The following is an 11528-nucleotide window of genomic DNA, read 5'->3' as shown; positions in this document are numbered from 1 at the left end:
TGGAATTTATTCTAAACAAAATTAATCATTCTGTAGCAATTGTGTAGAAAAACACGACTACATTGAAATGAAACCCTGACTCTCTCCGCATTACTGTAAATCTCATAATGCATATTCATAATGCACAAATTTTACATGCGAGTTTTGCCCCAAATAAAAATGACTGAACTTGGTAGAACTTGTGACTAATGACGAACAAACGGGCATAAATGCACAAATAAATTATGACTAGTTGTTGGTGAATTTGCTAATTGTATACTTTCCTTTATACTAATAGCTTTTTTTAAATTTTATTTTCTTATAAAATTACATTCATATAAACAATTGTTTGAAAAATAATGAATCATGCATTTGTTATTGCTGGAAAATGTATGCTCATATTATTCAATAAATGTAGAAATTCTGACTGAACATTTGGTTATTTCACCTTGAAGCTGCTGAATATGTTATGTTGTTATATGTTATATATTTTGTGTAGAGATTCGCATTGCAGTAATTTGTTAACTTTAAATACTAGCTTACTTGGTTCAGGGTGATTTATTAACAACTATTACTGATACAAGCAGGTAATAAGAGGATTTTGTATTTTATATTTCCAAAAGGCTACCATGCAGAACCATTCAAATGAAGCAGTGCACATATTGGCTTTCAAGTTTGAATTCTCACCCAAAAACTTTCATTGAGTGTGCAAATTATCAGCTATCACATTTTTCTTTCATATGGCATGTATCCATTATATAATCTGTTTTAATCACCAAATTTAGGGCCACAACTACTAATTTTCATCTGCAGTAATGGCTTCATCTAATAGACATCTAACGACCGTCAGCATAAAAGATGTTACAAAAAGATGGGAAAACTAAAAGACTTTGGAGAAGTTGGAACCATAAAATTCTAGGGTTTTTAGTGCTTGATAAATGACCCAAACAATAATACAGGACTGAAACTGACATTTTTAAATTGATTGACTGTTTCAGGTTGTAACAAAGTTCAGTCCTATTAGCCTAAATTACAGACTATCAGTTTTTGAAACAACCTAGCAAGTACTTTCATTCATGACATTAAAAAAAGTCAAAACCCGTTATTTAACTTAACTGTCTAGATTTATTCAATGCCATTTACAAAAGCAAGCACTCACTTGCTGCCTAATTACATAACTATTTAACTTCAGCTGAACCAAGTACTCATTAAGGTGGACCCCAAAAGCTTGCATGTGATGCTCTGAGAAAAACAAGGCTGATGCATGGCAAGTCTAAGCTGCTTCAAAGATGACATTCATGAAAGCAGACCACGTTCTGTTGTGCTAGCATGATATTCCAGGCATAAAAGTTACTGCCATTGTTAAATAGTCAAAAACATGTATTTTAATCACGTAATTCCTTACATTCGTACGATACATGTTTTGCTTATTTTGACAGTGTCTGAAAGACTTGAAAATGTACATTTCCATGACACCAACACGGAACAATTTTGGTAGCCACAATAAAATATGTAGTCACATCTGTAATGAAAGTGTCGTATGACAGCAGATCTTTTTACATAGCAAACAGGATAAGGAAAGCAACCATCAAACAGAACAGTCCCATAGCTTCAGACAGGGCAAATCCCAGGATGGCATATGAGAACAGCTGCTGCTTCAGAGATGGGTTCCTGTGAACAAGAACAAACTGTCAGTGAATCTATAAAAAACAAAACAAAGCATGCACCAGAATTCTATTAATCCAAGTGAATTTTAATATTCTATGGATATTTTCAGATATTGTGGCAAAACTGAAACAAACCTAGCATAGCCGATGATGAGACTGCCAAACACTGTCCCAATTCCTGCACCGGATCCAGCTACTCCGACTGTGGCAGCTCCAGCTCCGATAAACTTGGCAGCAGTGTCAATGTCCCTGCTGACGGCACTGGTCTGGAAGCCCCTCAGTGAGACCTGGGTGAGGGGGCTCTGTGGCATCACAGCAACACTGCTCTGGAGCAAGAAAAGTCAAAAACCGTAAACTTTTACCTCTGAAGCCAATGCCATAAGATATGAAAAGTGGACATACAAAACAGTGCTTCAAACAAACAGTCTTACTGACAGAATTAACTGAATTAAATGAAAACTAAGTTCCAGTATTCAAGATCCCTTTCTAATAATTGTCAAGTACCTGGTCATGTTAAACATCCAGAATGCAAATAGTTTGATGCTTTTCTTCATTTCAAAAGGAAACACTAACTGTGCTGTGAAAAGCTAGTAAGAGGACAGTAAGTATTGATTTTTTTGTAATTTTGATATTCGAGGTCTGGAGTTTTTTGGCTGTTGGTCAGACTAGCTTCAAGCTGTCATGTTAGGGTATAATCATTTCTGACATTTTATAGAGTTAAAAAAAAAAACTAGAATCAACTAAAAAATATTATAAATACCCAAGCAGCTATCTAAGTGTTACAAGGACAGTTGCAGTCTCAATGGAAAACCTGCATATCTTCTTACCTCTGATTTGGTCTCAGGCCTGGACAGCACAGAGGCAGACAGGGGTCTGTAAAGAGCCCGGGAACCAGCACGGACCTGCAGCAGCAACAAAACAGAGACAAAAGCAGTACAGGTTTAGTTAACACAACACACATGTACACTCAAAAGACAAAACACATTGTTGGTATCATTGCCAAGCAGATGGAAGGCACCTTGAGTGTCACTTTGTAAGTGTCATTGTCATTCACTGCAGCACACACACTGTAAGACCTGTGGCATTTGAAGATTTGCAAGTGTAGTATTTTGCTGTCTGTCACTTGTGGTTAATGTAAATGTGATTCTATGAATCTATGGTGCTGGCAAACTACTATAAATCCTGCAGAGCAACCTGGCCATCAAACAGACCTATTGTAATTTAAACTGGTTAGCCAGTTGAAGCTACTAGAAACAGAAATATGACCTTGGAGAACGACCAACAGCCCAGGCTACACCTGTTTAGAGCGTACAATGTCCAAATGGACAAGATGAACATTTGTGCATCAATTGCACCGGGTTGTGTATGACTTTTCAGATATACTCCACACTAAACTCGGCTAACAGAGGCTTATAATGACCTTAGCTTACGGCCATGACTGAAGATGTCCGCCAAGAGCTACATCAGTAGAACAGTCAGTTTAATAAAGGTAACTCACATGCACATTGGTCATAAAGATCATTGTCATAATGCCGCCGGTATTAAATGTCTGTGTCGGTCAGTGCTTTAGCTTTAGCTGACTAGCCGGCCTAGTCTGCAGATACCCTTGCCAGCTAGCTACAGTCAAGTTCATCCGGAGGCCCAACCGGATTTAACGGTGACATTAAAGACAGCGGGACTCACATTCACAGCACGGAGACACACCAAGGGAAGCAAACTCACCAATGCCGGCGTGGAGACGAACTTTGCACAGGCGTACATTTTCTATTTTGGGTTGTTTTAACCGGTTCCGTCAAATCTGGTTGAAGCCCGGGTCTCTCTGTGGAGGGAAGACCGGAGAGAAGTAAGGTCAAATGGGTGTAAAAACGCTCCACAGACAAAATAAACACATTCATATGCACATTCACATCCGTTCTCAATAATGTCCTCACTTTTGCGCTGCAATGCTAAGTTTAGAGAGAGGATGAAAAGGGATTTCTTACAGATTACTTTCTCATTCAAACTGCCATCACACTTACCGACTGCAGAGGTCGAACCACAGTGGAAGAGTGCGCATGCGCGATGTGAAGTATGTAGAGACCCGGATGATGACAATGGAAGGTCATTTCACAGAAACTTTATTCAACATGAGCACAGCAGCAATGTTTATGACAAAGCCAGTTTGTTGAACAATGATAAAAATGTATACTTATATTGACATAAATCGACAGTTTGTGCTAGTAATGATGACTTTATTATACTTTAATGTAAAGATAAGGTGGGTGGAGGAGCTAAGGATGAACCAGCTAGTATGAAAGAATTTTATTGAATCTTTACTCAATCAGGCAGACTTATTGAGACAGATCTCTTTTTCAAGAGAGACCTGCGAACCAGAAAAACATTCAAATCAGGCAAACCACAATTGGCAAACAGAAATAACACAGTTTAGACACATCAAATGAAAACAGTTACAAGATGCCAGGATTAGTGGGTCCATAAGAAATAACTAGGTTTAGATAGTTGCTGAATTATGTGCTGTACTTATAATATTTAAGTGTTGAAATGTGAGGTAGTTTGCAAACTTTAACAGCAAAGCTTTATAAAAATTAATATCATGAGATGATTATTTCTTTAAATTTGTGATTATTGATAAAGCGTAAAACACTATGATAAACAGGATTTAGCTGCTGAAGTAATGATACAGCACCATGACAATACAGAACACTTCCATAATCAAGTACAGACATTAAAGTTGACATTTATCAAATATTTTTCTTTTATTAAGAAAATGGACCAAGCAGATTTTGACACACATAGTGATACAGTAATAATACAGGACCCACCTTAAAGGATAATTCTGGGAGTATTTTCTTATTGTCAACAAATTACATGAAAAGCACAAAATCAACAATCAGTGCATCCTAACAAGTACTGCCTTGTAGCCAAAGCCTGACAAAATGATTCCTCTGTAAGTCTATAGACATTTATTACCCAAAAAACGATTTAAAATATTTTAACAGAAACTCAAAGTCAATCCCACAAATACCATCCTGCTGCCATAAATTACTTGCTAGAGCTGAAAATAGTCCCAATCAAATACAGTACACTATTTACTCAAGTTGGAGTAACGTTTGCTAAAAAAAAAAAAAAAAAAAAAACAGGGCCCAACAGTTTTAGGAAATCATTATTTTTAAATAACAGTATACATTTGTGTCCCATTTTTAAAGGTTCACAAACAAATATGCTTAAAAGTGTTGACAGGTAAACAACACATTGTTTTTAGTGTTTTAGCTTTTTCATGAAATTTGTTGGCGATAATAAAAATATAGAAAAACTCCAGCCTTAGGCTTTAAGGCCACAATCATTTCATTTGATATTGTGCTTTCATGGTGTGTATTTCTAAACGAAGACACAGTGAATGTGGAACCTCTTGGGTCTGTGAATGTCTGGGGCAATGGGGCAGTTGCTCAGTTCGCCTGAGGTGTATTCTAGAAATCAGGTTTCATTTGTTAACACTGTGCTGAAGGAATCTGAAGGAGTTTTCAGTTCCAGAGACAAAAATCACTGAAACTCTGAGTCAGTTACTTTAGTAACTTGCACTGTGAACCTAACCTGCTTACTGGCAGGTTCTCTTAGAGAAACCCAAGCGTTTCTGTCTGTCTCCTCCTGGCGAGCCTGAAGGAGCTGTCTGACATGACACTCATTTCCTCATTTATACAGTGGATGTCAAACCACATATCGCATTGCAGTTTGCATCGGGAGAAGAAGATCCCGGTTGTACATTAGTTTCTTTGCCCAAGGACTATCTTTTACTAATGGCACTGCTTTTATGACCAATCAGTCATCAATGGAAGGATAGAGACAGCAATGTCTGTCCTTACAATCCAGAATAAAATCTGTAGTGTCTGTCTTTATAACACTGTGACTCTGTGGACATTAAACACTGAAACATTTACCGCACATTACTGTAGTTATCACTGTAAGTGATAATAAAAAAAAGACACTGATCGATTAACAATAATTTATCATTCCGTTACTGGTTGCACTGATGGCACATTCCTGTCATAGTTATCATTTCATATTGGAGATTATTTGAATATTTCTTTCTGACTAAACTGGACTGAAAGTAATAAAAACATTAAGTTTTTCAATATAGGTCTATATAGTCTTAACTTGTTTAAAAAGCATTTGAGTTGCTGTTTAAATTTACTACATGTTGAAATATAGTCATTAAATGCAGCAAGATTTTCAAATGCAAAATATGCATTATAAACGTACAATCAATCAACTTTTTATCAACTGCAAGTCACCAAATCAGAGTGTTACTGGGTCAGACTATGAGGTTAAAGTCATACGTCTATGAATAAACATAACTGTTTGATTTCATCTTCTGCTGCCAGCAGCACTTTGTCCCCATCAGGTTACAGCTGAATAAAAATATTTAAAATTTTAATCTAACAAACAGTAGGATTCCAGCTTTATCATCCACTAAAGAATTCAAGTCGGCTAAATAATGAATGTGTGAGCTATGCTGAATAAAGTGTAAATGTGTTAACTTACTGACTCTTCAGGCTCTTTCACTGCTGCTGTGTTTTAAATAAATGTGCATTGTCACACATGAATATTTCTGGCTTCACTGTATTAAAATGTGGGAGGCTCTAATCATTATTTACCCATTGCCATGATGAATCATAGTAATAATCACAGTGATGACGGCTCACAGTGAATATACTCAGAAGTGACTGAACTTACTCTGCCCATCTCAGGTTTAGTCGACTCAGAGTTCAGGGTTAAACCTGCTTTCTGGAACAGGTTGTTCAATTTAGTTGGCGATCCCACAGTTTCCAAATATACCAGACAGGACAATTTATTAGACAGTGTAGAATATTTCCATTTGATGGAATGGTGCAGTTATAAAAACATGTAGTCTTGGGTTTGAATATATAACTAGTGTAAACATGAAGAACATGTGGCTGCAATGGATAGTTGGAACAACATGATGCAAAAATGTGCAGTGTAGAACAAAATGATTTCTCCAACTTATGGAGAATTTTATTTGATTTCTTTAGAGCTGCATTCAGCATAACAAGTAAATATGACCAAGCACTCAGTTTTAAGTATGAATATGTCATTCTTTATATTTATATATTTATATTTTGACCTTGGCTTAACTGTGGGAACAAGAGTCTGTTCCAAGGCTGGAAATTTTTGACTGTGGCATTCCTGTGGGCCACATCAAACCAGGAAATGACAATTTAGATGAAATGAGCCTGGTTCTCACTGGAAGACCATGCGCTTTCCTTTTCCTGTATATTTGCTTATGAAGACAGGGAGCACAGTGATACAATTTTCATTGGGATGGATTAACAACTGGATCATCAATCTAGCTGGAAAAAGAGGAAGTTCAAGTGTATTCTAAATTATAATCTGACATGATGGCACTGCTTTTTAAACATACATTTCCATATTCAGGGGAATAAGGACATCACACCCTATTTTTGACTAATTATCAACATCTTATGGCTGCAGGTCCAGAGGAGGCAGAATTCAACTAGTATTCCAGCATTAGTTCTTCTCTCAAAACAAAACCTGCCTGCCGCTGTCCACTACTATCACCTGTTGTGGTGTGAATGTAACACTCTGTTCAGAGGGACTGATGGCTCGGGGCCCTGTCTGTGCATCTCATAGGCTGATGGTGGAGCTGTAGGCTACCAACACCGGGTGGATTTGTAATCGTGATGAATGACTCCACAGCAGCTGGTCTGTGATGGAAAGGTAATGAGCACAGGGAGTCTGCCTTTGCTGAATGCTGGCTTTAAGGGAGGAATGTCCCAGTGGCTCCTCAGGTATGATCTTTTCAGTTTTACAGCGAAGCCACAGATTCCTGACCTCATGAGCACTGAGTAGAAACAGTCCGCAGATCATTTGTGTACCAGAAACACTGAGACAGTGAACTATCTCATGCATTAAAAAAGTACAGAACAGCTGGATGCATTCTACTCTATTCTGATTTATTCTAATCTATACTATTTTATTCAGCTCTACCCTGTTCCATTCTATTCTGATTTGTTCTATTCTACTCCTCTCTGCTATATTCCTCTATTCTTTTCTATTCTAGACTATTATGTTCATTTTTATTCTGTTTTACAACAAAAGAGATTGGAATTAAATAGCATACACTATTCTTCTCTATTCTGATTTATTCTATCTATTCTTTAATTTTCCATTTTGTTCTATTTCATTATTTACTATTCTATTTTATTCAGCTCTGTTCTGGCATATTTTTATTTTGAGCTTGTTGACTTGGTCAGGATTCCAGTTAGTTCCTTCTCAAGGGATATTTTGAATGATTGCATTTATCATCGTGTAAACAATATATATGCTTTGATCAAACCAAATGTTTGTGTCAAAATTCCATAAAAAAAACAAACAAACTATAATCTGGTTAAACTGTTTGTCGTGTCCAGTAATTTTCATTAAGTCACAAAACTGTTACTGCACCATTACATGCCATGTACGGCCTGAGCCTGAGGAGCTGGAACATGGCAAACCAAAAACAAGGTCATTCTTATCAAGTCCAGCAGAGGGTGCAATAGGGTCTAGTGTGATCATAGCCTTTGTTGCGGGGGTCATGGTAACTACACAAAAGGGAAGAGAAACAGATTTTGCATTTCAACAGTTATAAAATCAATGATGAATTAATCCGAACAGAATATTTTTATGTTCTTGATATACACCTAAATAACCCAATGTCCCAAAGATAAAATCATTGTATCACATATTTGATACTGTAGCAGGTTTGGCCGAAACCTCTTCATCTTCCTGGTAATTATGAAAGAGCAGCGAGAGAGAGACCTTTCAAAGCAAAATAATTACATGACAGATCTTTAATTATATACTGTTGATATTGTATTTCTGTTAATGCAAATGTAAAATGTAAGAAAGTATTGTAAGGCCGAGTGTAATGGAGTCACTTATAGGTCGGAGCAAACCCTATGATAAAACATGAAGATTTACAATATATTAATTGCAAGACAGCACATATCAAAGTGGCCGTTAACTACCTGAGGTCAATGTCATACTGTCTAATTAACCGGGCAGCGGCTGTGTGGTCCTACATGGCTGTGGAAGGTGGAGAGAGCAGCCGATCTCACGCACCCCCGCACCCCCACCACCACCCTTTACCCACCTTTTACTTCCTCCCATTCAGAGGCACGCACGCACTCGCTGTCTGAGTTCTTGCATAGAACACTCTGAGACATTCCATTTGCATGCCCGCCCCATCAAGCTGGATGCACTCAGACTGGTAATAAAAGGCATTGACCCCCTTAACCTTTATGAATTACAATTTGTGCCTGCAGCACGTCCTGTCAGAGGCCTCAGAAAAGCAGGCACCTCAGCCGGGGTGTGTGCGTGTTGTTTTGCAGTTGTTAAGGAGAGGGGAAAAGGTTTTTACAGCTCCTCGTTGGAGCTCCTGACAAGCAGGGAGGAGGCGGTCTGACAGCAGAAGCAGGGTAGGGAGGGACTGCAGCGCTGCTGATGGCTCCATGCTAATCTCCATCTCTGGATGGCGCACAAAACTATTGAGGCTCCTTTCTTTGTCAAGACCAAGGATACACAGCCTGTGCGGCTACAGTTCACCTGTGTTGTATGTCTGATTTCTTACTCTCACGTACATCAACTGAGGCTGTTTATTCTCTTAGAAGTAACTAACTAGACCCAGTAACAGATTAAACCAGATTGCCTCTTATGGAAACATCTGTCTTGGATTTAATCCCATTGTCGGTATTAAAGGCAAAAAGCTATTCAAAACTTGCTAAATCTCTTTGTGGGGACAAACTAATGTAATGGTAATATAAATGATATAAAGGACTGAGCTACATGAAATTATAGTCGTCCACATTAATATTTCACCACAACATTTTGTGTCTGCACTCAAGATTTGAGTTTTATTCACTCAGGCTTATCAAGTTTATCTGAGATCAAAATCCTTTAAGGAGAGACCTGAGGACAAACCACATTTCAAAACTGTCCAAAGAAAACCATGTATCTCCAAATTTTGATGATTAAGTGATTAAGTGTTCCTTTTTGCCCAGAAGTGATTAAGTGTTCCTTTTTGCCCAGAAGTGATTAAGTGTTCCTTTTTGTTCAATATTACTTATTGAGCAAGAGAAACCATTTTAAAAACAATTTTGAGATGGAAAAAAAACAAAAAACAGTCATAAAGCAGGAAAGAGGAATATATTTCTCAGCTCGTTGAGGTTTTGGTGTTATTCATCCCAGTGCTGAGGTGCACAAAGCTGGAAGCCAGTCGTCACCAGTTCACAAAAGTAAAACCATTTGTTTGAACTTGGCATTATTTTCTGTAACTCCAGTGATTCCAATGACATTTTGTTTCATGAATGGTCAACACATAACTTTGCCTTCCTAGGAGGACATTTCTGTTGTACTGGTGGTAGTTCACACACCTGAGGAGTTAAAGGTTTGAGCACCAACACTGAAAAATACCACAGCAGAGTCAGAGGGTAGCTAACGGTACACTCTGCAGGGTTTGGTGCTTAGATGCTTGAACAGGTACTCTGCCGTTTAATGCAAGAAATGTATTGCAGGCTCAAGACTCAGAAACCTGTTGGTGTAATTCGGATTCCTTTATTATATGGCATGAAGACTACACCCCTAGAAGAGTTTCCAAGTTTAGTCTTTACAGTATGAAAGGAACTTGTTTTCTTTTCTGCTATCGATTAAAATGTTACGTATTCTGCTTTTATATCATTGGATCAATTTAAGATTTTCAGACACTCAGAGGCAGCATGAAACAAGCCAGTTATGGAACATGTGGCAGGAGTAGGAGATTCAGTTTAGGTGATAATTAAATGATCACAAGGAAGCTTTTCTAAATAGTCAGTGAAGCTTTGAAAATACAGTATGATGGTGCCATTTCTCCTGGGTGGCACAGTTGATAATTACAACAGTGATGATCATACACCATGATAACGCTTGTAGTTTTATTCCCAGAGCAAAAAGGGGAACACGTGGAAAATCAGGTGGAAACTGAATCCAGGTCACATGTTTTAAAGCCCCACACAAAAAAACACAGTTCTACAAAGTGTCAGCTTTTTTTTCTTCTTTTTTAAAAAAAGAAAAAAAGAAAAACAAGATTGTTTAACCTGTGTAGGTCACACAGAGAACCTGAGAACTCTTTTCACTGAGAGTGTAGACAGCCTTCAAGCAGCTGGTCCAATAATCCACAGTCAGAGTACATGGGCAAATCTCTGATACTGCTGGAAATCATCCTACAGAAATGCACTCTTCATCTCTGAAAGATTTAAAGGACATTAGCATTTGCAAAATTGATTTTTCAACGAATCCATAATAACACTGATCTTTGTGCAGCTGGTGAGCAGAGCAGTTGGAAGTGGTGTAAGAAATGCTGAGACTTGCAGTATCCGTCTTTATCCTGACTGAAGTCTGTAACACCTCTATATCCACTGGATGCCCTATGCTTAGGAGTGTTCAACTGAACAAAGCGATTTTATTAAATAATTCCTTAACAGAAATACTATAATGCCAATATAGGCTGGATTTTAAATAAAGTTTAAAACTGACATTGGGTTCTCACAAATGCTAGCGTGAACTGAGCTTTATTCCTTCCTCTGTTTAACATCAGGAAATTCAGGCAGTGACTGTGTGAACAGGAGCGTGGCTGACAGGGGCAGCCGTGCGATGATTGGTTTACGGATCTGTGCTTTCTCTAGTGACTTCAAGGTCACTAAGATTTACAATCAAATGGCTTAGGACACTTTAGTAAAAGCGACCTACGGCTGATGACAGGAAAAGAAAAGGAGTCGGCCACTTTAGGGGGATCTGCTTGACCTCATGCTGTGGTCCATTACTGGGATGTGC

The 11528-nt window shown here is 38.0% G+C and overlaps 1 protein-coding gene across 2 annotated transcripts; it reads right to left on the bottom strand.

Moving 5' to 3' along the window:
* Positions 1-1338: 1338 nt before the first annotated feature.
* atp5mc3a (ATP synthase membrane subunit c locus 3a) lies at positions 1339-3719 on the bottom strand. 2 transcript variants are annotated; one of them, XM_056390197.1, is made up of 5 exons: positions 3665-3719; positions 3369-3465; positions 2474-2548; positions 1782-1972; positions 1339-1650 (listed from the first exon to the last, which is right to left on the bottom strand). In XM_056390197.1, exons 2-5 carry the CDS (start codon positions 3405-3407, stop codon positions 1536-1538), a joined length of 420 nt encoding a protein of 139 aa, XP_056246172.1. In that variant the 5' UTR covers positions 3408-3465; positions 3665-3719; the 3' UTR covers positions 1339-1535. The 2 variants fall into 2 exon arrangements, with proteins under 2 accessions (XP_056246172.1, XP_056246174.1); XM_056390199.1 differs by lacking the exon at positions 3665-3719 and adding an exon at positions 3578-3616.
* Positions 3720-11528: the final 7809 nt, after the last annotated feature.

The sequence above is a fragment of the Seriola aureovittata genome, chromosome 11, assembly GCF_021018895.1.
Source record: "Seriola aureovittata isolate HTS-2021-v1 ecotype China chromosome 11, ASM2101889v1, whole genome shotgun sequence".
Classification (NCBI taxonomy): Eukaryota; Metazoa; Chordata; class Actinopteri; order Carangiformes; family Carangidae; genus Seriola; species Seriola aureovittata.
The sequence above is the reverse complement of the archived record's forward strand: the minus strand, read 5'-3'. Positions and strand labels throughout refer to the sequence as shown.